The sequence below is a fragment of the Mirounga leonina genome, unplaced genomic scaffold (genome assembly GCF_011800145.1).
Source record: "Mirounga leonina isolate KUSES-001 unplaced genomic scaffold, KU_Mleo_1.0 Mir_178, whole genome shotgun sequence".
Taxonomy (NCBI): Eukaryota; Metazoa; Chordata; class Mammalia; order Carnivora; family Phocidae; genus Mirounga; species Mirounga leonina.
Window position 1 is genome coordinate 23,532,299 of NW_023270464.1, and position 27,587 is coordinate 23,559,885.

At 56.3% G+C, this 27,587-nt stretch overlaps 2 protein-coding genes across 7 annotated transcripts; one reads left to right on the forward strand and one right to left on the reverse strand.

The window, feature by feature from the left end:
- The first annotated feature begins 344 nt into the window (after positions 1-344).
- On the forward strand, positions 345-2,015 carry HDDC3 (HD domain containing 3). 2 transcript variants are annotated; one of them, XR_004682685.1, is made up of 4 exons: positions 345-621; positions 793-848; positions 959-1,199; positions 1,524-2,015. XR_004682685.1 is itself a non-coding variant. In XM_035024354.1 (4 exons), exons 1-4 carry the CDS (start codon positions 377-379, stop codon positions 1,652-1,654), a joined length of 540 nt encoding a protein of 179 aa, XP_034880245.1. In that variant the 5' UTR covers positions 352-376; the 3' UTR covers positions 1,655-2,015. The 2 variants fall into 2 exon arrangements, 1 of the variants encoding a protein (XP_034880245.1); XM_035024354.1 differs by having other exon boundaries at positions 352-488.
- Positions 2,016-9,139: 7,124 nt separating this feature from the next.
- On the reverse strand, positions 9,140-27,492 carry MAN2A2 (mannosidase alpha class 2A member 2). Of its 5 annotated transcripts, XM_035024177.1 has the most exons (25): positions 27,357-27,377; positions 26,207-26,422; positions 25,905-26,052; positions 25,092-25,349; positions 24,876-25,020; positions 24,585-24,756; positions 24,035-24,162; positions 23,648-23,821; positions 23,042-23,228; positions 20,816-20,993; positions 20,095-20,297; positions 19,708-19,890; positions 19,419-19,533; positions 19,120-19,187; positions 18,792-18,957; positions 17,976-18,212; positions 17,647-17,769; positions 17,213-17,327; positions 16,828-16,961; positions 16,536-16,677; positions 14,350-14,483; positions 14,012-14,086; positions 12,372-12,566; positions 12,098-12,208; positions 9,140-11,728 (listed from the first exon to the last, which is right to left on the reverse strand). In XM_035024177.1, exons 3-25 carry the CDS (start codon positions 26,034-26,036, stop codon positions 11,576-11,578), a joined length of 3,528 nt encoding a protein of 1,175 aa, XP_034880068.1. In that variant the 5' UTR covers positions 26,037-26,052; positions 26,207-26,422; positions 27,357-27,377; the 3' UTR covers positions 9,140-11,575. The 5 variants fall into 5 exon arrangements, with proteins under 5 accessions (XP_034880068.1, XP_034880065.1, XP_034880064.1 ...); XM_035024174.1 differs by lacking the exon at positions 26,207-26,422 and having other exon boundaries at positions 27,357-27,492; XM_035024173.1 differs by having other exon boundaries at positions 25,905-27,079; positions 27,357-27,492.
- Between the last annotated feature and the right edge of the window lie 95 nt (positions 27,493-27,587).

Below are 27,587 nucleotides of genomic sequence, written 5' to 3' on the forward strand. Positions count from 1 at the left end.
TGGAAGAGGTTGTCTTTGACCCCGGGAGGCTAGGTGAATTGCCCTTCCTCCAAAGTACCATGGTCCCCTGTGTCTTCCTGCCCTGAATCCAGCACACTGTGAGAACATTGTCTTCCTCCTTCCCCGAGATTGTGGGTTCCCAGGGAGGCAGGCCATGTCCTTCTTGCACCCCCAGCAGAGCGTCTGAACCAGGGGCTGCGATGCTGAGGACAGCTGCCCACACCAGTTGCCGTCTGCGCCCGGACGTCGGCTCCAGAGAAACCTGCGTGCGCCAGACTCCGCAGTCACTGGCCTCCGCGGAGCCAGGGGGCGCTACGGACGCTCCATCTGTGCTCCAGGGGCTCCCGGGACATCAGTCGCCCGCCCCACCCGCGCAATGGGCTCCGAGGCCGCGCAGCTGGTGGAGGCTGCGGACTTCGCGGCTCGCAAGCACCGACTGCAGCGGCGAAAGGACCCCGAAGGGACCCCCTACATCAACCACCCTATCGGTGGGCGCACCGCCCGGGGAGCGACCGCAGCGGTGTCTAGGGGGTGGGGACCGGGAAGGGGACGCGGGCGGAGGGCCTACGCCGCATTGAGCACCTACTCTGTACCAGGCTTTGTGCCGGGCACTTTCCGTGTGTTAAGTCTCACAACAACCCGGGGCGGTAGGCATGATTGTTCCTCTGCACAGTTGACACCCAAAGAGAGTGAAGGCCATCCGGCTAGTGAGAGGCCACATCTGGCTCTGCCAAATCCGCAGCACGCAGCCTGGGACTCCCTCAGGTCTGACTTCCTGCTTTGCCCCGTCAGGTGTGGCTCGGATCCTGACCCATGAGGCGGGAATCACTGACATTGTGGTGTTACAGGTAACTCCCCTCGTTCTCTCCTAGGAGGCTAGGGTGGGGATCAGGGACCGCATTCGGCCCTGGGCACCCCTTGCCTGGAGTCACAGGGCTAAGTGGAAGCCTGTCCCCAGGCAGCCCTGCTCCATGACACAGTGGAGGACACAGACACCACCTTGGATGAGGTGGAGCTGCACTTTGGCGCTCAGGTGCGGCGTCTGGTGGAGGAAGTAACAGATGACAAGACTCTGCCCAAGCTGGAGAGAAAGCGGCTGCAGGTGGAGCAGGCACCCCACAGCAGTCCCAGGGCTAAACTGGTGAAGCTGGCAGACAAGCTGTACAATCTGAGGGACCTGAATCGCTGCACCCCAGAGGGTACGCGCCCCCCCCCCCGCCACCTGCTCTGAGGGAAAGGGGAGGGATGTCCTCCTTCTGGAGGCACAGGTTGGTCAGTTCCAATGGAAAAAAAAAAAGAGCCTCGGCCTTCTTGTTGATTCCCCCGGCTAATCCTACTAGACCACTCTGATCTTTCACACCGTAGAAGTGCAGTAACTGGGCCAAGGGGACGTTTTCAGGACAAATCCCATCGGGAACATCTCGTGGCCCTGCACCACGCCCTCCAGGAAGTGGGCAGAAGTGGGCAAAATACAATGCTGTCCTGGATGCCATGTGAGCAGTTTTCTGTCCATTCTCATGCAGGATGGTCTGAACATAGAGTCCAGGAATACTTCGAGTGGGCAGCACAAGTGGTGAAGGGGCTTCAGGGAACAAACCGACAGCTGGAAGAGGCTCTAAAGCAGCTGTTTAAGGAGCGGGGGCTGACACTCTGAGCAGTGCTTGGAACCATCAGGGGCCCAGACTCCAGCCTTGGCCCAGGCCAGAAAGGATTCCTATTCCAGCCTTTCCTTGCCTCTCCATCTCCTTCCTGACTGGTTCAGCCCAGATACGAGAGGCCAAAAAATACTTGTCTCTTCTCACTCTGAATGTGTCCTGCCGACTAAGCTGAGCCCTGGATTGTGGAAATCAGATGCAGCCCGTCCAATCCTAATGCACTTACTGCCCTTTCTCCAGGCCTTGGGTCTGTTTGCTATTCTGTATGAGTGAACTCTGGCCCCTCGGGGACTCGGGCTTCTGGAAACACTAGTTCATAAGTCATTATGGAAAAATAAAGCATTTTGGGTAAAGCTTTAAGTTCTTGCTGCTCCTTCCTCAGCCTCCCAAATGGGGAGCAGGAGGCGGGATACCTGCCCTTCGGCAGGGCGGGGTACCGACTGCGTGCCCCCAGGGACAGGTCGCTCACGTTGAGGGCCTCGGACCCACCCCCCCGGCCCCCGCCCCGAGCCTGGCTTCCTTATCAGTGAAATAGGCTGTGTAATTACTAGGGTTAGACTAGGTCCCGTCTCAGACGGAGCCTGACACATAGGTGTTCAAGAAATGGTAGTCTTCCTCTTTAAGAAAGTTGGACGGGATGACAGATGTTTTGGAAAGGAATGCCACCTGCATACCAGCAACAACAGGACAGGGCCGGTGGGGGTACTGCGCGTCCCTCACCCCAGACCGCCCCGAAAACTCGTCGCCGTCCCCAGGCCACCCCAGATCTCAGCCCTATCACGCCGCCGGGTCCTTTGCTTGCTAAGTGACAAGAACTTCCGGGCGCCTTCGGAAGTGGCCGCGGGGCGGCCCCGCCCCCGGAGGCCTGTGGTGGGCGGGGCCTGGGAGAAGCGGCCGGCCGCTAGGTGGCGTCCGTGCGCAGGGGTCTGCAGGTGACGGATTTCTGGTCGCCGCCGAGCCGCTGAGGCTTATTGGCGGGGAAATTAAGTCAAAGGCCTTTTCGTGCTAGACCACGGTGGTTATTTACCCAAAGAAGGCCCCGGCGCAGTTTCTGCAGGAAAAAATGGTGAAGGGCCGCAAGAAGGCGACTTTAAAAGGAAACGAGTTTCAGGATAGTCCCAGGTAAATGGATCAGCAAAGTTCAAAGTTCAGTGTAGTCCTCTTAAGGCTGGCCAGGATGCGGTATGTTTTGGAGAATTTTGGTTTTAGTTTAATAAATTATTTGCGGGGAGGTAGGATTACAGGACTTTTAAAAACTTTAATCCGGGGGCGCCTGGGTGGCTCAGTTGGTTGAGCGACTGCCTTCGGCTCAGGTCATGATCTTGGAGTCCCGGGATCGAGTCCCGCATCGGGCTCCCTGCTCGGCAGGGAGTCTGCTAAAAAATAAATAAATAAATAAAATAAATAAAAATAAAAATAAAAACTTTAATCCGGGGGCGCCTGGGTGGCTCAGTCAGTTAAGCGTCTGCCTTCGGCTCAGGTCATGATCCCAGGTCCTGGGGTCGAGCCCCGCATCAGGCTCCCCGCTCGGCGGGAAGCCTGCTTCTCCCTCTGCCTGACACTTCCCCTGCTTGTGCTCTCTCTCTCTCTCTCTGTGTCAAATAAATAAATAAAATATTAAAAAAATAATAAAAATAAAAACTTTATTCCTTACACTTGAATACATATATTTACATATATACTTATATATGAATGTTAATAAATCAATAATTTAATAGCATAGTAATATACTTTATATATTAACAGATAGTATATTTATTATTGTACTCCTAATAAATGTATATATGATAAACCTGCAGTTTATATATATCTATTTAATATCAAATAAAATATGTATATCTGCAGCTTTTTTAAACTTTTTTATTTATTTATTTATTTTTAAAGATTTTATTTATTTATTTATTAGAGAGAGACAGAGAGAGAGCATGAGAGGGGGGAGGGTCAGGAGGGTCAGAGGGAGAAGCAGACTGCCCGCCGAGCAGGGAGCCCGATGCGGGACTCGATCCAGGGACTCCAGGATCATGACCTGAGCCGAAGGCAGTCGCTTAACCAACTGAGCCACCCAGGCGCCCTGCAGCTTTTTTTTTAAAAATGTTTTATTTATTCATGAGAGTCAGAGAGGGAGAGGCAGAGGCAGAGGGAGAAGCAGGCTCCCCGCCTAGCAGGGAGCCTGATGCGGGACTCGATCCCAGGACCCCGGGATCATGACCTGAGCCGAAGGCAGACGCTTAACCATCTGAGCCACCCAGGCGCCCCTATATCTGTAGCTTTTAAGTGGCTTAAAATTAAGGTTTCAGGACATTTAATGAAAATCCTGTTACTTACAGAATGCAGGGGTAAATTGTCACACAGGGCGCTTGATGTTGTACAAAAAAACCTCTTCACAGGTGTTAGTTACTTCATCTGTTCTGTATAATAACCAGACAAGGCAGTAGCGCAGGGCCGGGCTATTGTTCTCATTTTACAGAGACAAAACATGAAGCTCAGGGAGGTGAGACTTGTTAATGGTCAAACAGGTGGAACAGTGACAGAATCAGGACCATAGTTCCCCTTTTTGCCACACTATTAGGCCTTTAAAATTTTTTTTCAAGTTTTTTTTTTTAAGATTTTATTTGAGAGGGGCGCCTGGGTGGCTCAGTTGTTGAGCGTCTGCCTTCAGCTCGGGTCGTGGTCCCGGGGTCCTGGGATCGAGCCCCACATTGGGCTCCCTGCTCCGCGGGAAGCCTGCTTCTCCCTCTCCCACTCCCCCTGCTTGTGTTCCTTCTCTCACTGTGTCTCTCTCTGTCAAATAAATAAATAAAATCTTAAAAAAAAAAATTAAGATTTTATTTGAGAGAGAGAGAGCACAAGCAGGAGAAGGGGCAGAGGGAGAGCATATCTAAGCGGACTCCCCAATGAGAGGGGAGCCTGAGGCCGGGCTCAGTCTCACAACCCATGAGATCATGACCCGAGCCAAAACTGAGAGTAGGACACTTAACCGACTGAGCCACCCAGGGGCCCTTAACTCAATATATATTTTTAAACAATCAGAAACTTAAAAGTTGGAAGTACAGTAACTTTTTCCCCTAAGCCATTTGAGATTACAGGCATAACTCGAAGATATTGCGGGTTCAGTTCCAGACCACGACAATAAAGGGAATATCACAATAAAGCGGGTCAAATGAAACTTCTGGTTTCCCAGTGTATATAAGTTATGTTTACACATATACTGTCGTATATTAAGTGTGCAGTAGCATGGTCTTTAAGAAAACAGTGTACCTTAGGGCGCCTGGGTGGCTCAGTTGGTTAAGCGACTGCCTTCGGCTCGGGTCATAATCCTGGAGTCCCGGGATCGAGTCCCGCATCGGGCTCCCTGCTCGGCAGGGAGTCTGCTTCCCCCTCTGACCCTCCTCCCTGTCGTGCTCTCTGTCTCTCATTCTCTCTCTCTCAAATAAATAAATAAAATCTTAAAAAAAAAAAAAAGAAAGAAAGAAAACAGTGTACCTTAATTTAAAAATACTTTATTGCCAAAGAACTGCCAATCATCATCTGAGCTTTCAGTGAGTTGTAATGTTTTTGCTGGTGGAGGATCTTGCATCCTTGATGGCTGCTGACTGATCAGGGTGCTGGTTGCTGAAGGTGGGTGGCTGTCGCCGTTTCTTAATAATTTAGCTTGCCACATTGACTCTTTTCAATCGATTTTTCTGTAGTGGGCGATGCTGTTTGATAGCATTTTACCCCTAGTAGAACTTCTTTCAACACCATTTGTTGAAAAGACTGTCCTTATAGTACTTGTTTTGGAGTATTTTGTCATAAGTATGTATCACTCTAACTTTTTTTTTTTAATTTGTCATCTCTACACCTAACATGGGACTCAAACTTGCAACCCTGAGATCAAGAGTTGCATGCTTTACCGACTGAGCCAGCCAGGCACCCCTGTAACTTTCTTTTCCTTTAGCAATGCTTTTGAGATTTATCCCTGTCAATGCACATGAATGTTTAGCTCATTCCTTTAAACTACTTTCTAGTATTTCATTATATGAATGGGCAGTATTTTCTTTACAAATTCCCTTTTTTATTTATTATTTGTCAGAGAGAGAGAGAGAGCGTGTGAGCGCACAAGCAGGGGGAGCAGCAGGCTCCACACTGAGCAGGGAGCCTGATGTGAGGCTTGATCCCAAGATCCTGGGATCATGACCTGAGCTGAAGGCGGCAGATGCTTAACTGACTGAGCCATCCGGGCGTCCCTGTGCATTCCTTTAAAAAAATTTTTTTTTTAATTTAAATAAGCTCTGTGCCCGATGTGGGGCCTGAACCCACAACCCCAAGATCAATAGTCCTATGCTCTACCAACTGAGCCAGTCAGGTGCCACTATGCATTGCCCTTTCTGACAGGTTTTGTTTCCAGCTTTTCACCACACCACATAACGCTCCAGTGAACATCGTCATCCATTTCTTTGTGCATATGAATCATGAGGTGTGCTTTTATTTCTTCTGAACAAGGACCCCAGGAGTAATACCTAACATTATTGCTATCTGGAATATTCATTCTTGCCTCTTTTAAAGCTATATTATAGCTTATAGCCAATACTTATTAGGTCTACCCACCATTGGTTTATGCACCCTGGATTTTTTTTTTTTGAAGAATACCTTTGTTCTTCCACTGAAGTTTTGTACACTGCAAACTCTTAAGCCTTTGCATGTTTGGAATGCCATTTCTCCCTCACTCTGAATCGGAGCATAGCTAACACCAGATCCAGAGTTCGCAGTTATGTTCTCAAAGTCTGATTGTATTATTTCAGGGACTCCAGGTTATCTATTGATACTAACGAGATGTCTGCTGTCATTTTGGTGGTCTTTCCTTTTGGAGTCTCTTTCTGGTTGATTTTTAAGGTTTTTTTTGCAATATATGTAGGGGAGGATTTTTTTAAACATCCCTTTCTTGGAACTTGCTGAGCACTTTCATTCCAAGGACTCATACATATCTTTCTTCATTTCTGAAGAACCGCACCCACTATCCTTTTGATGGTTTCCTCTTCCCTACTCACTAGTCTCTCCTAAAAGTGCTACTAAACATTATGTCAATGCTTCCAAGGCTATCTGCCATATTTCTTTTTTTTTTTTTCTTTTAGGATTTTCCATATTTATTTGAGAGAGAGAAAACACTCCAGTGGGGGAGGGGCAGAGGGAGACAGAATCTCAAGCAGGTTCCCCCGAGTGCAGAGCCTGACACAGGGCTTGATCTCAGGACCCTGCGACCATGACCTGAGCCAAAACTGAGAGTTGCTCAACCAAATGAGCCACACAGGCGCCCCTATCTGCCATATTTCTTAACCTCTCTTATATATTTTCCTTTTAGCTCTGTGGTATCTTCAAGTGATTCCTCAGCTCTGTTTTCCAAATCCCTCTTTGTCGTCTGCACCAAACCCAGTGTTTCTCCCACATGTAGACTCTATTTCAATAAAGTATTATTTGGGGCTGTTTACATTTTGTCATGTTTTTCCTTGCAGCCTCTTTGCTTTCTCGTCCTGTGCTCCTCACTTGGCCTGGTTCTGGCCTCTCGGCATTCCTCGGTCATTCTCGGTTACCTGTGTGTCCCGCATGGACTCGACGGCCTGGCACGGCTCCCCTCCACTGCTCTTTCCCTTGAACTGTGCAGCTTCCCATCTGCTCAGGGCCATCGCTGTTCTCAGTTCTGGGTCAAAAGGGGAGTCCCTCCGGTCTTAGGAGGACTATGCTTTTGCATTGTGAGTATCTCACCCCCCATTCGGAGGCATCAGGAGTTGAGGAGGTAACATTGCAGGTGTGCTCACGCCCTGGTTTCAATGCAAGTCCTTCAGCATGCCGACAGGGAAACCCGTCGCCGTCGCCGCCCCCCCCCCCCCCCCCCCCCCGGAGAGCTCCTCGAGGCTTCCACACTCCGTGCTGGGTTTTAAACCTTCAACCCTCTCGTGTTCCAAGGGCTGGGAAGTCCTCATCTCCCACCCCTCCAGGTCTCCTGTGCCCACAGAGTTCACTTTCAGTTCAGGCTTATCCTCAGTTTGGGGAGGGTCCAAAGTCAGGACCCAGACTGGACAGAGACTCTCTGCAGATCCACTTAGTCCTGGTAACCATTAAGAAGTTCTGAATTGAGGGCGCCTGGGTGGCTCAGTTGGTTAAGCGACTGCCTTCGGCTCAGGTCATGATCCTGGAGTCCCGGGATCGAGTCCCGCATCTGGCTCCCTGCTCGGCAGGGAGTCTGCTTCTCCCTCTGACCCTCCTCCCTCCCATGCTGTCTCTCATTCTCTCTGTCTCAAATAAATAAATAAAAAATAAAAAATCTTTGGGCGCCTGGGTGGCTCAGTTGGTTAAGTGACTGCCTTCGGCTCAGGTCATGATCCTGGAGTCCCGGGATCGAGTCCCACATCAGGCTCCCTGCTCGGCAGGGAGTCTGCTTCTCCCTCTGACCCTCCTCCCTCTCATGTGCTCTCTCTCTCTCATTCTCTCTGTCTCAAATAAATAAATAAAAAATAAAAAATCTTTAAAAAAAAAAAAAGAAGTTCTGAATTGATTTCCCACAGACCCTAAGTAAAATCAGGGTTTGTTTTGAAGGATCCGGCCTCCTCCTCCCTCACCTGTTCTTGCTATGAGACCTGCCCCTCGAAGTGTTTATGTGTACACAGTTTTGTTAGTGAAAAACAGAGATCTCGATTTTGGGCGGTGAGCCTCGTTCCCCCCACCCGGACTGTGCTTCTCCCCCTCCATGAGGGCGTGAGGGCAGGTAGCCAACTGCTGTGATGGTGGGGGAGGCAGGTGAGCTTCCGCTGAGAGACGCTGTTCTTTCTACGGGTCTCTCTGCCCACTCCCCAGGGAAGCTGAGTCAGAGCACAGTCCGTGCCTGGCTCGGCCTGCACAGGAGGACATGGTTCTTGGTTTCAGTCCGCCTTCCCAGAGTTCCTTTCTTTGCGGAAATGGGGTAGTTCTAAGTGGCTGGAGGGGTGCAGGGAGGAAGAGAATTCTAGTGTCAGGGGTTGAAGTTGCCTGTGTGTCCTGTCCTGGTTCTAATTATGATTATAACCCTCAGAACGGAGGCCTCAGTGCCAGGGCTCCGTGGTAAAGGGCTGCTGCTTGCCTTAAAATCATAGGCCCATTTCCAAACTACTGTATACAAAAGAATCGCCTGGAAGCTTGTTAAAAATGCAGATTCTTTGACTGCTACCCCCAGAAATGGGTTCAGTAGATGGTGCCCCGGAATTGGCTTTCCCTCCCACACACAACTGGAAGGTCTGTCTCTGGTTCTCGTTATAGGGCTGTCTCAACGAGGCTCGGTCTCTGCTCCATGGGCCCCTCATCCCCACATCCAGGCTGAGGGGCAGCCCTCGCCAGGACAGGCCAAAAAGCTGGGCCTGAAACACACACTCCTGGTGATTCTGGACCACATCTTGAACATGCTGCCTGGAGTAGTTTTAAAAGGCCAGTGTGCAGGATTAAACATTGTTCCTGGCAGATGAATAATTCCGTGGTATATCTAAGACCTCCAAAGGTAAGAGCCTTTATTCTGCTCATTTCTGGGGGGCGCGGTTCACAGAGTCTCCCTTATCATTTGATTACAAGTCACGTGATACTAGCAAATACCACCTACTGTGATATAACTGCTTAGCGTCCTTTACTAATAAGATTACAGTTCCTATTTATTAAGCTCCTCTAGGTACCCGGCACTCTGTGCTGAGCACCTCACATTGATAATCTTATTTCTTCCACAACGATTTAGACGGGCTTCCATGTGCCCTGGCCCGACGCTGGCAACAACAGCCCTGGATGATCTGGAAGAACTCTTGTTCGGGGAGTGACTGAGCAGGCCCGGGGGACCCTCTCCAAGGACCCCAAAGCAAGCTTTTCTCCTGGAGTAATTAACTCATCAATATTGGAAGTGCAGCAAACATTTTCTCCCAGTCAGTCATTTGTGTTGTAACCATGATGTTTTCCATCATACACAAACTTTCAATATTTTGGGGTGGTAAAATCTGTTTATCTTTTCCCTTATTAGATCTTTTAGGTTTCGTGTTATGTTTAAAACAGAGCCTCCCACACCAGAAATGTAATAATCTCCTGTATTTCCTGCAGTAATTTTGTAGTTGCAAGTTTTTTGGTTTCTTCCCTCGAACTAATTTTTGTGGCAACTGTGAGTTACAGATCTAACTCTTACTTTGAGGGCCAGTTGTCTTAAACCCCTATTTATTAAACAATCCATCTTTTTCCCCCACTTCAAATACTCCTTTTATCCTACTAAGTTCCTGTCTACCTGGGGGTCTGCTTCTGGACTCTGCCTTTTGTTCCATGAGCCTGTCTGTCCGAGCCCACCCCAGGTCACTGGGGCCACTCCTGGGCAGTCCTTTACCCCCTCAGCGCTCCCCGCCCCTGACTCACCAGCATCAGAATTTAATATTCTCACATATTTACTCTTCCACATGAACTTGAGAACTTATCAAATTCCCAAAGTATCCAACCATGCTGGAATACACTGAATTTATGGGTTGATTCAGAGAGAACCGAGATCTTTCCAGGAGCATCATGTCTACCGTCTGTGTCCGCTTACAGAATGATCTTAGTAGGTCTCCCGCTGACTCTCTTAGATTTTGTAGGTCGGCCGTGCTATCGTCTGCAAATAATGACAGTTGTAACTTCCTCTCCTTCCCCTGCTCTCCTGCGGGGGTGACAGTGCCGGGACACTGCTAACGAGTGCCCTAGTTTCCGACTTGTATGGGAATGCTTGTGGTTCTTTAGAATGTCATTAACTGCTGGTTTGTGATAGAGATTTTTTATCTAGATGAGGACGTCTCTTTGTAATCTTAACTTACTAAGATTTTTAATAAGGGATAGATCTTAAACTTTACCAAATATCGTTTCAGCGTCTATAGAGACGATCAGAAACTTTTCTCTATTAATCGAAGCTGAAATGAAGGCTGATGAGCAGCCATACTCCCTAATGTACGCTATGTATCCCCAGTCCCCGTGCCAGGAGTCAAACACTTCTGTGGAAGGATGAACCCCCCACGTAGGGATGGGGCTGAAAGCCTTCTCAAATTGCTCGCACTTATGGGCGCTTGGAGGCTCCACTTTCTCTCCAGGGAAAGGAGGTGTGCCAGACCAAATGCCCCCAGGATGGGAAGGAGCTCCCGAGGACAGTGGTGTCCAGAGTTCGGGAACCAAAGAGGGGTCAGGGAGGATGGAGGACCCCCACGTCCCTGCCACCATCCCACACATCAACACACACAGACCAAGCGCCCGCGATGAGGTGGGGGGGAGGTTTGGTATCTGAAGCATCCTCTGAGCTCTGGCCATGACATGGTCTCTGCGAGTCCTTCCTGCCACCCCACAGCCCCGAGCCGGGGAAGCCAGGGAGCTCTTAGGGCGGAACCGTCACAGAAAGCAGGGATTCCTCTGCTGCCCCAGTGCTAACTCTGGGTCCCCATCCCCCTCCTCCCAGCCGTCACTCAGCTCCTGCTGGTCACGTCCGGACAAGCAGTCCCTCCGTAACCGGAGGGTCCCCCTAGAGCCGGGTCCTGCCTCCAGTGACCCCGGCGCTGGGCTGCTACCCACTCAGCCTCCCCTACCTGTTCTGACCCTGCTTCTCCTCCATCCCATTATGGGACAATGATGGGTGCTTGAGCCTGTGCCCAACTGGGCGCCACTCATAACCCAAAGCTGAGGCCGGCACCGCGCACTCTGACCCAGGGCCCTCTTGTCACGATCTCACTGGTGTCTGCCCTGTCTACCCGACACGGGGCCTGGGGCTGCCACCGGGCACAGAAGCAACGATAAACAGAAAATGAGGGCGGAGCCCAGCGTGTCACAGTTCCGAGAGGTAGATCGGGACAGGATACCCATCCGGTTTGTCCCACCCGACCTCGTGTAAGAGGCAGTCTCTGTGGATGAACTTTCTCTTCAGGCCACAGGAAGCCCTAGCCCAAGCGGAGGCGGAAGGTGGCGATCTCCATGGGCTCCAGATAGACGTCAGTGCTGTTGGAGGCTGAGGCCAGAGGGTACAGTAACGTCAGGGAGGTCGGCTGCAGGAAACCCACGTCCAGGCCGTGGAAGAGGCTCCCCAGGGCCGCCTGTGGAGGGGAACACGGTACGGGGCTGTGCTGGGCGCTCTTCCTCTGTACGCCCGGTCACCTCTTGAAGAACTTCACGGAGGCGACATGGTGCCTCCCGCACGTGGGTCCTTTAGGACCACGTCTGGGTCCACGCTGGGGTTTCCCACCTCGTCTGACAGAGGCCTCTGCTCACCGAGCACACGTCTCCGGCTGTATGCCCTGCCCCAGAACGTGCCCCCACCAGGCCTCGCTTGCTTTTCTCTCGTCAACAGCTTCTCCCTTTCTCTCCCAAAACGCCCTGGAGGGACCCCCACCCCCAGTCTCACCCTCACTGCCCCCCTCACGGCAGCCTTCCCGTTTTCCTGCCCATACCTGGGCCGCGCTCACCTTGCCTTGGCTTGTGGTGCAGTTGAAGCCCAAGTTCTTGGCCTCAAGGCCACAGTCGAACCCCTTGCGGTGTAAGATGAGCGCAGTTTCCGCCGAAGGCAAGGCGTCATCCTGGGTGACAGACACACAAGGGGCGGTGGGGGGGCCGGGGCCACTCAGGGCTCACAGGTGGAAGAGCACCGCTATCCAGCAGGCAGTACTGGGCCCGGGAGGAGTCCGGGTGCGGAAAGGCTGGAGCCTGGCCCTGGGGTGCGGAGCGGAGCGGGACACTCACCTCGGCCTGCAGCGTACGCAGGTTGAGCAGGTGGAAGTCACAGGGCAGAGAGGAGGCCAGGGGATGAAAGGAGCGCAGACTGGGGCCCGGGAGCTGCCTCTTGGCTACGGGCAGGGCAAGCACTGGGGTGTTCAGGTACATGGAGGTCAGGTGGCTGAGGAGGGACGGGTAGCTGGTGGAGCGGCCATCCTGGACCTGCAAGGTTGGCCCGAGATGCGGGGGAGGGGGAGGGTAAGCGCGCGCCCGGGTCCGTTCCTCTGGAAAGCGCTTCCCCGATGTGTCTGGGAGGCTCAGGACCCTTCACACACACGTGGCCACTTTCCATCTCACACAGCTTAGGACTATTTACGACTTTTGAGGGTTTTTGCTTCTAGGACATACCATACAAGCACACACCCCATACTCTGAACACCATCTCCTGTCTCGCAGATTCTCAAGAGGGAGGGAGGAGAATGGGAGTCAGACAGACGTGTGCTTCACACGGATGCAGGGGGTACTCAGAGTGATCCTGCGGTTCCACGTAAGGCCCCATGTCCACAGCACCGGCCGTGGTCCTCGGGCCCAGGGGTCCCCACAGTTGTGTCCACCGAGGACTGCTGTTTAGGGGGCTGACCTGGACTTTCTCTCAGATCGCCACTTGTCCATATTCCGGACTTCTGTCCCTACCACCACCCTCCTTCCAATCGCCCAGAATCTCTCACTTCCCCCTCCCCTGACCTCTGTCCCCTGCTCAGCCGTGTCCTCACCTCCACCTACAACCTCTCCCTCCCGTGGCTCACTTCGAGCCACTGACATTTCCTGCTTTAAACCATCACCGGCCTCCAATCTCCCTGAAGATCCACCCTGCTCCTGCTGTTAGAGCGACATGCTCAGGGCAGAGCCTTCCTGCTCTGGTCCCTCCCTGGCCTCCAACATAAAGTCCAGAAAGTCTTCCACCAGCTGTTCCAGGCCCACTGCAGTCTGCCCCACACAACCCCCTACTTCATGCTAGCCCAGCCACGGCCACTAGAACTTTCTGCAAAGACAGAAACACTATACCTGCGCTGGACGGTAGAGTGGCTGCTAGCCACTTGTGGCCGTGGGACACTTGAAACGTGGCTGGTACGAATGAAGAACTGAATTTGGTACAGTATTTAGTTTTGATTCATTTAAATATCCACACGTGGCTAAAAGCTACCACACTGGACAAGCAGCTCTAGTCTAGCTGAGCGAACTCACTGCTGTTCCCCGTTCACACCGTCTCTCTTGCCTTCCGCCCGTGCCTCGGTTCATGGGATTAGATCGGACCCCGATTCACCACAGCTGTGCTTGGCCGACCCGTCCTCCAGAAGCGGTCCTCTGTCCCCCAGCTCACGGCATTCTCTCCCTCCTCAGCACCAGGGGGCATATTTCTACCTTAGTTCTACACACAGAGCTTGGCACCCCCCTTCCCCCGAGCGAAGTCCTAGAGAGCAGGATGAGTAACGCAGATGTTTGTGTCCCTCTCAGGCCCAAAGCACAACAAGTGATCAGGATCTCCTTGGCGAGTGAGGACTGAGCCGCAGACTCGGGGGACTGAGTGGCAGGCCCTGTCATCCGCAGGCTCTGACGCCAGTTACGACTCGCTAACGCTAGTTCCACACCCCATCGCTGGCCCTTACCTCGAGGTTACCGCTCCTGCTGCTCTGAAAGACCAAGTCCCTAAACATGGCTGCCAGTTTGGAGAAAAAGCCAGGCTGGTGGGGGCAAAGAAAGCCATGAGATGCATGCGGCCGGAGCAGAGAGGGTTAGAGGACGCGGTGGGGGTGGGGGGCACAGAGGATGGCGGGAGAGGCTGTGGGAGACGGAGGTGCCAGGCTGAGATGGAGCAGCAGAGCGTCAGACTCACTCCCCACACCCCCGGAAGAGCCCTACACTCACTACCCCTCGCCCGCCTCTAGCTCTGCCGCCCAAGGGACCAGCCTGACCTGGCTCCTGGGGAGGGAGGCCCAGAATTTACCTCACTGCCCAGGGTTCGCCGCTCGAACAGGAGGCGGAAATGGTTGCAGGTTCTCTTGTTGTCCTTGAGCCCTTGGCCCAGACCCCGGTTGTCATCCTGCATCAGCCGTCGGTCCAGGATCACCTCCAGCTGGCCTGGGGACGTTAACTGTGAGCCCCGGGCCTGCGACCCCCATCCCCAAGCAGATGTCGGGCTTTGGAAGAAGAATGCCCACCACAGGCCCCGAGGGAAACGGCCGGTGAGCTCGCTGGAAGCAGTCACTCGGGAGAGGACGCACCCTGGGACCTAGGCTGGAAGGGGGCTGAGCGAAGGGCCAGAGTCACAGATGAGCGAGCAAGAGGCCCAGAGCGGGCAGGCGTGCGCTGTGCCTCAGGACTGGGGGCAGGGCCGGGAGCTCAGGCTGGGGACCACATCTGGACTGGCCGCTTGCACGAAGTAAGCAAGCGAACACAGAACTGCTCTGGGAGGCCCAGCGCTTGCTGCAGAAGCCTGAGGCCACGCAGCTCGGGCAGACTTTGCTGTGACTAGAACATGCCCGGCCGCCCCTGCTCTACACTGGGACGGACTCCAGCTCGGCCGCCGCATCCGTCACAAGGGGAGCGCAGACGGCAGGCAGATGGCAGATCAGACACAAGCTCACATTAGGTATCACTGAGCGGTGCCCGGCGGGGAAGAGATGGCAGATGATCGCCTAGGGTTTCTTTGTAAAATATGCTTGGGGAAGGGGCTCACCGCAAAGCTGACCTATGTCAGGGTGAGGATTTTTCCCAGCACCTGTTTTTTTAAGAATCTCTTGAGGAAGTGTACTCAGGTGGCCCTATCCCTCTCCCCAGCCCGATTCTGACTTCTGTAGTTCCTAAGTGTTTCTACCCTGAGCAACCTTTTTTTGGAAAGATATCCGGAAGCCCTAAAATGACCCCAGGAGTATAAAGCAATAATCCTGGGGCGCCCGGGTGGCTCAGTCGGTTAAGCGTCTGCCTTTGGCTCAGGCCGTGATCTTGTCCTGGGATCGAGCCCCATGTCGGGCTCCCTACTCAGCGGGGGGGTGGGGTCTGCGTCTCCCTCTCCCTCTGCCCCCTGCTCGTGCTGTCTTGCTCTCTCTCTCTCTCAAGTAAATGAATACAATCTTTAAAAAACAAAACAAAACAACAAGCAATAATCTGAGCACCCTGTTTCCCTAAAGGGCAGAGACAACCAAGGGGGCGGGGGGACACCGGGCTCAGCTAGCAGCCAATGGCACAGACAGCCGGGCAAAGTCTGACAGCAGGGCGATCCTGGGCGAAGGGGCAGCAGAGACACACTCCTTCAGCAGGGGGTCAGGCCTCCAGTGTCCCGGCCACCGGCCCCCAGCACAGCCTGAACCAAGTGCTCTCAGCTCAGCCCTGCACAAAGGCTCCAACCCAAACGTGGAAGATCTGAAGTCCTCAAAGGCCAAGTGCAAACTGCTCCCTTTACCCTGAGGACACGGAGCCACCTCAGCTTGCCCAGCATGCCCAGCTCCAGCCCAGTACTCCTCATGGCTTTGTTTCAGTTAAGAACGCCATTCTCTCTTTCAGTGACCGTTAGTAGGGAAACACTATATATTTTTCTCCTTTGCTAAATCTATTTTAATTTAAAAAAAAAATTTTTTTTTTTTTTTTTTAGAGCAAGAGAGCAAGAGGTGGGGGAGAGGGAGAGAGAGAATCTCAAGCAGGCTCCATGTCCAGCGTGGAGCCCAACATGGGGCTCAATCTCACAACCCCGAGATCACAACCTGAGCCGAAATCAAGAGTCAGACGCTTAACCGAATGAACCACCCAGGCACCCCTGTTAAATATTTCATTATAACATCAGACGCACTTTTCCAACCATCCCTACTTCCATCCCTGGCCAGGGGAAGGGGGCTGCACAGCTCAGTTAAGAATCACTGTTCAATACCCTGGTGCTTCTTAAAGGGACCCAACAGGACCCCCACCCCCAGGTCACCTCCATGGCTGCCTCCACTAGGGGACAGGGTGACAGCACGCGTCTGCCTTCCTGCCATGCCGTGTGTGACTGACAGGTGCTGTTAACGTTCTCCAAGCATGGAGGTGACGTGGACTGGAAAGGGGTGGGGCCTGCTGAGAGGAGAGGCCCTGGGACACAGATGGGCTTCTGCCTCGTCCTTCACCCTCCCCATAGCCCCCTAGCTGCCGCTCCCCACTCACCATCGTGCAGGCTGGAGACCCCCAGGGCCTGGGAGGTGTGTAGCGTGAGGCGGTTGTGTGCGTCCTGGATGTAGGCCATGACTGGCATGGGGTAGAAGTTGGCCTGCAGGGGCAGCTTCTTCAGGTAGCGCCGGGGCTGCACCTGGGACAGGAAAGCCAGCAGATCAAGGGTGTCCGGGCACCATTTGGGCCCCAGGGGTTCCCAGTCTGAAGGAGTCCCTGATCACTCTCGCCTCGGATTCCTCTTCCCCCATCAGGGCACACTGGTGATTCCCAGGGCCCCGGGAATCACCTGAAAGCCATTGAGGTCCGTGAAAAAGGCACCCTGGCTGTCAATGTCTGTGTGGATGCGCAGGGCCAGCTCCTTGTTGACGTAGTCGCGGATGTCCACCAGGGATGACATGTCCAGAGACAGCCCCTCCACCCCTAGGCAGAAGGACAAAGGGAGAGCATGGAGAGGCCTGAGAGATGGGCTGGGGGAGGCCGCGCACAACCCCCCGGCAACTCCCAGCATTTCTGGAGGGCCTTCACTGCAAGAGAATTAACGTCATCCCCGTCTCAGATGATCCGTTTGCTGGGAACAGACACATGAGCAGAGAACGGGCAGAAGGAAGAGTGTGGCATAGCCCCGTGCAGCCCTGACCTTTACTCTGACCTTCCTCATCGAGCAGGCTCACCTGGCAGATTATAAAGCCGGACCACCTGGCGGACATGCTCGTAGTAGGCAACCACCTCGGAGAAGAAAGGGCCTTCGGTGACACGCAGCACGGGGGGATCCTTGGGGACGTAGGGCTGCGGACAGAGCAGGCGGCAGCTGAAGCCATAGCACGGAAGGCGGAGTGGGGAGGTACCGGCCCAGCGTTGGCAGAAATACCTGTTCCCAGCAGGCTCCAGCTGGAGACCCCAGGCTGAGCTGGCCCGAGGCCCCAGCTGACGCTCCTCAGCCTACCCCACCTCCCAGAGGCAGCGCGGGCAGAGCCCCCGGCAGGCAGGGATGGCCCTGGGAGAAGGCCCGTGCCCTCCCCGCTGCCTCAGTTCACAGGGCTCCTCGGACCCTCCGTTAGCGGGGCCCCCCAGGGCCTGCTGAGTTTTTGAGGAGTCTTTACGGTACCTGGGCCTCCCCATCAGGCAGGAAGAGGTAGGCTCCACTCTTGTCTTTGGACCCACGGGTGCCATAGATGAGGAACTCCACGTCCACCCGCTGCTCCTGCTCCTCGTCCACCCTTCGGATGCTCTGCCAAAAAACACAGCCCTGACCCCTGGCCCCACACCAGCATGTCAGGCCTGCCCCCTGGGAGGGCACGGACGAACTCCCCCAAGGAACCAGCCCAGCTTCCCCATGCTGTGCCCCCCGGCGGCCCCCCCCGCCAGTCAGGCGGCAGCTCAGCTCCGGCCCACCGCCAGGCACGCCCTCCCCAGCCCCCTGCCCTGGCCCTTTACCTTGAGGAGCCCGGTGAGGCCTGAGAACCAGACCTGCATGTAGCGGTTGCTGAGGGCGAAGTCACTGGCGCCTGAGTCGATGATGCGCAGAGGGAACGCGTCCTGCCTGCTGACGGACAGCTGCCGGCCATGCAAGTAGATGCGCACGGAGGATGGCAGGGTGCGGTGCCCGTCCAGGCCCAGCTGCAGCTGCAGCACGCCGAGGCCCAGGGCCGGCAGGCGCATGGGCACAGACACCTGCCGCGGGAGGGGCGAGGGAGGGAGGGGTGAGGGAGGGAGGGCCGAGGGAGGGAGGGAGGGGTGAGGCAGCGCGGCCCACGTAGCGTGGGCATCCATTCTGGACGCGGGCCTGGGATCTAGGCCTGGGGCATTCACTTCCTCACTGAGAAAGTCCGAGCAAATGCTGATACCTCCTGGGGACTCGGTACGCACCCCCCTGCCCCGCCTCTGAAAGTGGAGGTGACATCGCTTGCCTCTAGTCACTTTCAGGAGTCTCACCTGATACCTGAGCAACTACGAAGCGGGAAGCGCACGTTAAACTTTCTGTAAACACTTGCTGAATGAAGGAATGGCAGGGCAACCTAGCCCCCATTTCTAGTATTCTCCACGTCCACCCGCTGCTCCTACCAAACTTCGCCTTCCTTTCGAGGACAGACTCAAGTCCCAGGAGTGACTGTCCTCTGGGCAACCCCCTCCCCAGGACCCCTGTCCCCAAGCTGGGCAGGAAGTGGGAGGGTGGGAGGCTGGTGTCACAGGCAGAGAGAGGCCCCGGGTCAGCACCGAGGGCTGGGGCCCACCCTGGGGGCCCCTGCTCACCTGGTAGACATCAGCGACCATGTTGGTGGCAGAGCTCCAGTGTGCACTGATCTGCACCACGAGGGGCTGACCCTCCTCTGAAAGGACACGCACCCGGGGCGAGCTGACCAGCAGGGACACCATGCTGAGCCGCTCCTGTTCCAGGGGGTTGAAGAGCACCACATACCTGCGGGGAGAGGCAGGCTCACCTCGGAGGCCACTGCTCCCGGGCACCCACGGGAGTGGTGGCACCCCCGCCGAGTCCTGTGGTGCTTGGGCAGGTGTGGGTGGGAGATGGTGTTGGGAGCCAGAGTGGCTTCGCCTCTGCGCCTGGCCTGGTCTGGCTCACCTGGGTGAGGAATCCAGCTGGATCACTGTGCGCTCTGGCAGGGCATCGTGATTTAAGCGGGTGTCATCCTGGGGTTAAATGGGTGGGAAGGAAGAACCGTCCTGCGGTTGGCCTAGCTCAGAGCCTTGCCTCCTCCCCAGCCCCTGCCTGTCCTGGCTGTGGACCACCAGCCGCACTGGGCACCGATCTTTCGCTCCAGGGCAGGCGGGAAAAGAAGAGCAACACCCTCACACCGCAGCTCTTGGATGGGACTGCACGCTCCCGAGAGTGCCCCAAGAGGATCGAGAAGCGGGGCTCACCATTTGGAGGAAGGGTGCCTCGGCATCGAAGTGGTAGGTCTCTTTGTCCCCCAGCACCAGATAGTGAGCTGCATTGATGATGACCTGCTTCAGGTTGACAAGGGAGCGCAGGAGCCTGGGGGCGGGAGAGGGGGCGGCGGTGGGCATGGAGAAGACAGCCACCGACAGACCGTCCGCCTCTCCAGCAGGAAGAGCCCTCGGCAGGCCTGCCCGCTCGCTGACTGCCCAGCTCGGCCTTTCTTTAGGACAGCGGGCCGGGCGTGGATCCGACGCGGAGGACAGCCCCCACCTGACGCCGTAGTCTGCCACGACGGCCTCCTTGGCCGTGCCGGTGATGGCATCGTGGTGCTGGAAGAGGCCCAGAGTGCGCCGGGCTTCCGTCAGGAGGGCGAAGTTGGAGAGCGGGTACCGGCTAGCCAGTCCAGAGCGGCGGGCGTGAGCTACAGCGAGACTGTACAGGATCTCTGCCCCCCTGCCCAGAGAGGGGTCAGTCAGCCTCCCGGCCACACGACTCCCAGGCCGGCCTCGCTCAGCAAGCCCCGCCCCCTGCTTTCCACCACGTCTCCGCCTGCCTTGTCGCCAAGCCCTTCCGGTGCATTCTGAGCCAATCTAGCTCCTCCTTAAACCCCAAAGGCTTATTCTCCTCCCTCCGGCCTGGAAGGGGGTTGAGTCTCACCGCAGGTGGGCTTCCAGGACCCGGTCCAGGCTCTTGTAGAAGGGCCGGGAAGTGTAATAGCCGGTCCAGTAATGGTCCTCCCGGTCCGCATAGGAGAAGAAATCCCCGCTCAGCACAGGGAACCCTGGAGGCCGGGCCCCTGGCTCCACCCCGGTCCTCTTGTACAGAGCGTCAAAATAGTCAGAGAGGGTGCCAAACTGGGCCTGTGGAGACCCCCCCAAACCCGCTCCCATCAGTTCCAGAGTTTCTAGGAGTTGTGGCCCCGAGTGCTGCAGCTGAGCGCCAGGAGTAGGGACTCTGCCTACGCACAGGCAGTCATGGCACGTCCTACCCTGCTGGCCCACACGCAGACGCAGGGGGCCCAGGAAGGAATTCTGACATAAAAGGGAGACCCTTGGGGTGCCTGGGTGGCTCAGTCGGTTAAGCGTCTGCCTTCAGCTCAGGTCATGATCCCGGGGTCCTGGGATCGAGCCCCGCATCAGGCTCCCTGCTCGGCGGGAAGCCTGCTTCTCCCTCTCCCACTCCCCCTGCTTGTGTTCCCTCTCTCACCGTCTCTCTCTGTTAATTAAATAAATGAATAAAATCTTTAAAAAAAAAAGGGAGACCCTTGCCCAAGAGTCGGGCACAAACCCCTGCCCTGGAGCTGGTAACCTGCCAGGCCAGGCTGCAGCACTGCGGAGGGACCCCCCCCCCCCCCCCCCAGCTCGGCGCCCCCTCCCACCTGCACGTGGAGGTCGGGCTTGCTGTTGAGGAAGTCAAAGAGCCGCTGGTAGTTGAAGAACTGGGCATCCCACTCCTGGGGCTTGTCGTATCGGAAGTCGTCCCCCAGCGGCACCAGGAGGACATTGCTTCGGAACAGCCGAGACTTCTTCCGGTACTGGTCCAGAAGCAGCGTGGCCCTGCGGGGGTGGGGGGAGAGGGCCCGGGCCCAAGTGGAGTCTGGGCGGAAGAGGAACCGAGCAAAGCCAGCCGCAGAGGGCCCCTGAACACACCCAGGGAGGAGTCACGGGGCCTGTGGTGGGCATCTCCCGGAGTGGGAAACCTGTCCCCGGGAGCCCCGTGTTCTCTGGACGGTTCTGACAACAGGGGAGGTCTTCCTAGGCTGGGCTGCAGTTTCCGGCTACAGGTCCTGGACTCCAGGGCCGCCCTTGGACACCACGCAGAACGCAGCACTCCCCTCCCCTGGGGTTCTCCTTCAGACGTATGCAAGACGTCCTCTGGGCCTCCCCTTCCAGCTCCGCAAGCCCAGCTCCTCCGTCGCCTGGGTCCCTCCATCTCCAGCGGTTCCCCAGCACCCTGTGCCTGTGTCCCTCAGAGCGCAGGGCCCGGCACTGGATGCAGGCGTCCAGGTGGGCCACCGGTATGGGGGCGCATCAACAGGGGCGTCTCTGGCAGCCCTACGGTCACCCCCAGGGCTGACGTCAGCCAGCGTGCATGTTTCCCATGCCTGCCGTTCAAGTTCCTTCTCATCCTGAACTTTTCTATGCTGTTTTCTGAGGCTAAGAGGGGAACCTTACGTTTATATCTAGTAAATCTCATCTGGTTAGATTCGACCCACATCACACACAACCTGTTGAGATCTTGGAGGATCCCGATCCTGACACTCCAGCTTCACTTTGCCCACCAGGGAGCAAACACAGCACAACACCAAAGAGCCTAGAATCAGAGCCAGACTATGCCAGCTCCACACGGACTAGGCTGAGTGACCCTGGGCAAGTTACTTAACCTCTCTGGGCCTCAGTTTTTATAAAATGAGAATGTCAGTACCTACCACCATGATGTTATGAAAATTAAAACAGACTAAGCGATTTAATATATATTAAACACTTAGAACTGTGCCTGACTCATAGCAGAAACTATAAACACACATTCATCATTTTCTTTTTCAGTCAAGTTACTCGTAAAATCAATAAAAAAACAGAGCCTTGCAGCCTCTCATTAAAGGCCCTTTCTCTTTTCAGACCAACCTAGTAATTGGCACATCGCGGGTACCATGGTTCAACCAGCCACTGATCTACTTAACTGTGCTGATCCAGCTGGTACTTTCCTACTTTGCTCTCGAGAGAGGACTCCTTGAACACCATTTTCCCCTAATTTCTCAGCCTATTAAGCCTTTCAAAGGAGAAAACGTAGTTACTCTCATGACTTGCTCTCCGCAAACCTGGGCTGGCATCTGTACGTCACAGATGCGCTTTGGGAAATACCAGGCCTTAACAGCCCTAGATTCTTGCTTAGAATCGGCATTCAGATTTCTGGGTTTCAGAAACAAAAGACCACTTTCTTTCCCTTTGGTCAGATGTTTCACCTCTTGGACATCATGGAAATCAGAGTTACTGCAACACGAAAACCAGTTCAACTTGTTATATTCTCAAGGCCGGTTGGTTCCGGCCAACCCACTGTTCTAGGTCACTCTTAACCTGCCCTTTCCCAGGGACGGGGCGCTGACTTCAGCAACAGAGACATCTTTAGGAGTCCCTAACGACCCTCAAGAGGGCAGATGGGCTTTCTCTGAGGCTGGGGGCCCTTGGGCAGGACTGAGTGGGATTCCAGGTCCATGACCGCTGGGGATCCTGGCCAACTTTGGGCTAAGGCAGGATGCCTGCGCTAAATGAAGGCACATTAGGCCACAGGGCAAGGAACTTTACCTATTTTGAGAATTGTTCACTTCTGAGTCAGTCAACCAGCTCTGGCTGGGCAACATACTCATTTGGGAAAATAAAACCATTCTGGCAAAGGGGGTTCCCTAGGGCAGCTCTAGTTTTCCAGGGAGGCTCAGAAAAGGTGCTGCACCTTAGCGGCTGTGGACCTGAACTCACCACCTGTGCCCACCCCCCATTCTACAGAGGTATGACCCGAAGCACCCCCGTGCAGCGGAGCCTGGAGCGAGGCCAGGTCTCCCGGCTCCTCCCTGCAGTGAAATGGCCCAGCGCAGGCCGGGGACAAGTACCTCTCGGCCACGTTTGCCTCTGTGACCGCCCGGGGTGGCACCTTCCAGGGGCAGTTGATGCGTCCGCCCGGCAAGCGTTTGAAGTCAAACTGGCAGCAGACCTTGGGATCCGGGCCACAGGTGTGGGGCACATCATAGCTATAGAAGGGCATCATGTGGCAGAAGATGTCCGTGTCGGAGTCCGAGTCTGGAGAAGACACAGCGGGCGGTCGGCCACCAGCAGGCAGCCTCTGGAGCTGGCCGTGGGGGTGGCAGCAGGGCGGGGATCTGCTCCAGCTACGGGAAGCTCTGACATAAGGTGAGGCCTGAACCAGACCTCAGGCTGCAGATGATGTGCGGGCCGAGGCTCGGGACACAGGGAGGGCTCTGGAGCCCACAGCTCCTCCAGGGGGTGGGACGCTCAGACCCTCAGGACAGAGAGCAGGCCCCGCAGAGGCCAGAGGTCAACGTGACCCTTGACCTCCCCTGAAGGAGGAGAGCACTCTGGCTGTCTGTACTAGTGCTCATTGGCGTGCTCCGAAGGACACCGGGTCTTATTTCTCATCCCCCTGTCCTTCCCCAGGGAGAACTGTAACCCCGCCCCCCCCCCACCCTACCTGGTCTTACCCCAGGTCTGCCTCCACATGAACTCCAGACTGTGGGTGGAAGCAAAGTGCTTCTTGATGGCGTAATGCACCCTCTGGATCAGCATGCTGGTCAGGTTGGCACGGCGCAGCAGGTAAGGAATGGTGGAGCTGTGTCCAAAGGGGTCCACTGCCCAGCCAGAGCGCGGGGTCGCACCTGAGAGGACACGGGAGCCAGAGGTCCTGAACACTTCAGGACCGGGCCTCCTGTCCTGGGGACCCAGCTTTCTTCTTGCCATCACGCCAGGCCCAGGCTGGTGGAATCAGCTTACAAAGGAATCCCCTACCCCCACCCCTGCGCCTCACAGGCCCCTGCTGTCCCCTCGGCCCAGCTATGGGAGCAGACTCTCATTCCTGAGCCCAGACTCACCGAGGTTTCTCTCCAGCCACTGGTGTCCCTCAATGAGCTGGTCAATGAGCGCAAAGTAATGGGAGTTGGCCTCATCCGGCATCACCCAGCCTCCGGTCACAATCTCCAGCTGCCCGTTTCCCACCAGCCTGGAGTGAAGGGCGCACATTCAGCACGGGGCAGGGATGCTCTGCCCAGTCCTGCCAACCAGAAGATGCCAGGACCTGTGCGCACTGGCCTCACCAAGCCCGCTCACCCGACCCCAGGACCAACAGAACAAATGTGCACCCTCCTCTCCCCACATACAACCTCCATGCTGTCCTGGCCCTGCCTCTCTCTGGACCTCCATCTGCACTTCCCAGGGCCAGGCCCCGTGCTCCTTCTTCGCTGTGACTCTGATTTCTCCCAACACCAGTGACTGTCTTCTTAGCCTCGGCCCCTCTACTATCACTCCTCCCTGCCCTGCTCCCCCTTCCTCTCCCTGCCACCCTGGCACCCACAGCTTGGCCTCCAGCTGCTCTGGCACCCATCCCGGGGCCCAGAGGGTAGGGCCTCCCCAGTGGGCACTGGCCTGCGGACTGCTGCTTTCTTTTGGGCATTGATGTTGTCCCACCACTTGGCAAAGAAGGAGACTTCTGCCCAGAGGAAGCGCCGCCGGGGGTCCTCCTGCAGCTTGGACACCATGCTGTTGAGGATGTGCTGGGTTTGCTCCGTGTAGTACTTGTCAAAGGTCTTGATCCAGCCTGGGGAGCCAACACAGGGTCCCCTAAGGACGCCAGCATCTTCGTCGGCCCCTCGCTTACCTCTGCCACCGGAAAGCCCCCTGCACAGCCCAGCTCCCAGGGCTCTGCTGGGTCCTCACCCGGGTCATTGTGGGAGTGAGGCACCACAAACACCTGCAGGGCTTCGGTGTCCCAGTCGTGCGGGCCGTAGGAGATGTCGAAGCCTTGCTTCCACACACCGCCATCCACGTTGTCGAAGGGCAACTCCTCTGATATGGTCAGCATCTGCCAGGCCAGGGAGCAGCTCAGTGCCCATCCACAACCACCAGAGCTCCCCGCCAGCGCTGACCCCCTACCTGCAGCTCTGGCTTCTGGCCCCGGCCCCCCAAAGCAAACTGGCAGTCTTGAGGGGAGATGGAGAAGAAGCTGGGCCGGGGCTCTGGGGGCACCACCCAGGAGCCATTGGCCGTGTAGTAGGGCAGCAGCGCGGGCGAGCCCTCCGCATTGGCTGTCAGCTCCAGCACCGAGTCCTTGATGTGGCTGATGATCTCATGGTTCTCCTCCAACAGCTGCTCCAGCTGCTCAATGCGGTTCTGCAGCACAGAAATTTGGCTCTGCCAAAACACCAGAAAGCAATCACCCATGGCTCCTGGTGCCACAGGGAGGATCTCTGCATGGGGCCCACCACCCGAGGCCTGACTGTGATCCTTCCCTCCCCAAGTGCAGGCAGAACCAGGAGCCTACGGGCCTGGATGGCTCTGGCCAGATGAGGGGAGATCTGGCAAATCACTACAGAGGACCCCAGTCCACTTGGCTGGGGAGTACCCTCACGCCCTGGCTCCCAGAAGGGCGAAGATTTCACCGCGCAGGCCTATTCTCCACAACCGGTGTGGCCCGTCTGGAGCACTGTGCGGACAAGGACTGCATCCGGGCTTAGTGGGAAAGAAGGCTGCAATCCATTAGCAATGTCTGCCAAGAATTCAGGAGGACAGAGTGGCAGGACATGTGTCTCCTTCCTTCTTCCTTTTTTGCTATCCTTGTTTTTACCTTCGCGTGTCTAGAAAATCTGCCGATCGGGAAGCAGTGTTCCTGTCCTGGGCTGACACTGACTCTCGACCTGAGCTCAGAGGACTTGTATATGAAGAGATTAGCAAGCAGGCATGACTCACCCGGGGGAAGTTCCCGCCATTCTGGTGACGGGTGGGATCATGCTGCACTCGGTCCAGCATGAGGTAGAGCGAGAAGACGGCCACACAGAAGATAGCGGCCCCACATACTGTCACCTGCTTTTTCAGCTTCATGCTGGCCTCCACACACCTGGCAGGAGGGACACCATATGCGGCTCCAGCAGGCAAAATCCCTTTGTTGGTCTTTCCACCAAATGCCCCAAAGAGTTCCTGAGTGCTACTCTCAAGGAACACCTATTTGCCTGACTCCGAAGAAAAGCGAGTTTCTAAGCACCAAATCCCACCATTGGCTGTGGAGCCTCCTCTCTTGGCTGAGACACTGGAAAGCACGAGGAGCACATCTGAAGCACGTCCTGCCTGGTCCTGGTGGCAGCTCAGCCCCTAGGATGCAGAGGATGCTCCTTCCCAGGGTAACACGACTGGATAACAAACGTCCCAGCTCTGACTCCAGAGTGCACCACACAACCTCCTGATTATGACTAGCTTCCCGTAGAGCTTGCCTACAGGAAGGAGACAGCCAGTCAAAGGAGGTGGGTGTCCAGCCTGCTTGGCCACGTGCTTCTGGTTTCAGAGGACTAAACTGGGATTTAGTTTGAATTTAAGGAAACGGAGAGGGAAACCTTTCTTCCTCTTGGATCAGACCGATGCTCACCAGAGAGTGCCTGGCACAGCACGTCTCTCATTAAGAAAAACAGAATGAGTTTACAAAGCTGCAAGAGCAGCTTGTTTCTAACATCCAGCGGGCCCTGCAGTCTTCTCCCGGCTAGTTCCGATTCCTGCAGTGGGTAACTTTCAGCCTTCGCTTCTAGAGCACCTGGCGGACCCCCTGGGAAGCCAGCAGTGATTGGTGCCCAAGGTCCCCTGGCTAGGGAGAGGCTGAGCACAGCTGCTCCGCTGTGGGGCAACTTCAGAGGGCCAGTGCCCGCTGCCACCGCCCGCGGGGCCCCCACTTGCCTGCTCGGGTGGAGGGAGGCCGCTAGCTGCTGGGCCGAGCGTGGGCGGAACCGCCGCTCCGGAGACTGGCTCCCGCCCTGGGGCCGAGGAGCTCTGTCGCCTCTGTGCGTCGTGCCCTACTTAGCACGATCTGATTCCGCTCAGAAGCCTCCGGGCAATATTTTTAGCCCTTGGAGGCTGGGTCTAGGCCAAAGTGGGTGGAGCTGCGGGGAGAGAGCTGGGTCACAGGGTGGGTAGGCACCTGCCTTCGGGTCTTCGGTAGCCCACCCGCCGGCCGGCCCAGCCCCCTCCCGGCCCTCCCTGCCCGCCCGGCCGCGGCCCTCGCCGACCCTCCCGGCCCCGGGGACCGCAACGACAACGGCCGGGTGCGGAACCGCGGGCCGACTCCGATCCGGAGCGCCGCTCGCGCTACTGCCGCCCACCCCGGCCGCGGCCCGGGGCGCAGCCGGAGTCCTCCCCCGGGTCCGCCCGGCGCGTTACCGTCCGCGGCCGGCCTCCGGGCCCCGCCGGCCGAGCTGCGCCCCTCACATCCCCGGGGCCGGCGGCCCGCGCGGAGGCAGCGACGCAGGCGAAGGCGGGCGTCCGCCCAGCCGTCGCCGCCCGCCCCGCGCGCCGCAGCCACGCTCCCGCGGGGCCAGGGCCGCCCGCACGCTCCGCCGCGCCTGCCCTCCCGCCTCCCGCGGCCGCCCGGCTGACCAGCGCGGGGGGCGG

What these genes read in the sequence shown, in the direction of transcription:
- HDDC3 (XM_035024354.1), top strand. Translation starts at nt 377, where the DNA reads ATGGGCTCCGAGGCCGCGCAGCTGGTGGAGGCTGCGGACTTCGCGGCT. An exon ending in CTACATCAACCACCCTATCG is followed by an intron (nt 489 to 792) that starts GTGGGCGCACCG and finishes TTGCCCCGTCAG; the next exon opens with GTGTGGCTCGGATCCTGACC. An exon ending in GAATCGCTGCACCCCAGAGG is followed by an intron (nt 1,200 to 1,523) that starts GTACGCGCCCCC and finishes ATTCTCATGCAG; the next exon opens with GATGGTCTGAACATAGAGTC.
- MAN2A2 (XM_035024174.1), bottom strand. Translation starts at nt 26,036, where the DNA reads ATGAAGCTGAAAAAGCAGGTGACAGTATGTGGGGCCGCTATCTTCTGT. An exon ending in TCACTCCCACAATGACCCGG is followed by an intron (nt 24,757 to 24,875) that starts GTGAGGACCCAG and finishes TTGGCTCCCCAG; the next exon opens with GCTGGATCAAGACCTTTGAC. An exon ending in GAGGCAAACGTGGCCGAGAG is followed by an intron (nt 20,994 to 23,041) that starts GTACTTGTCCCC and finishes CCACCCCCGCAG; the next exon opens with GGCCACGCTGCTTCTGGACC.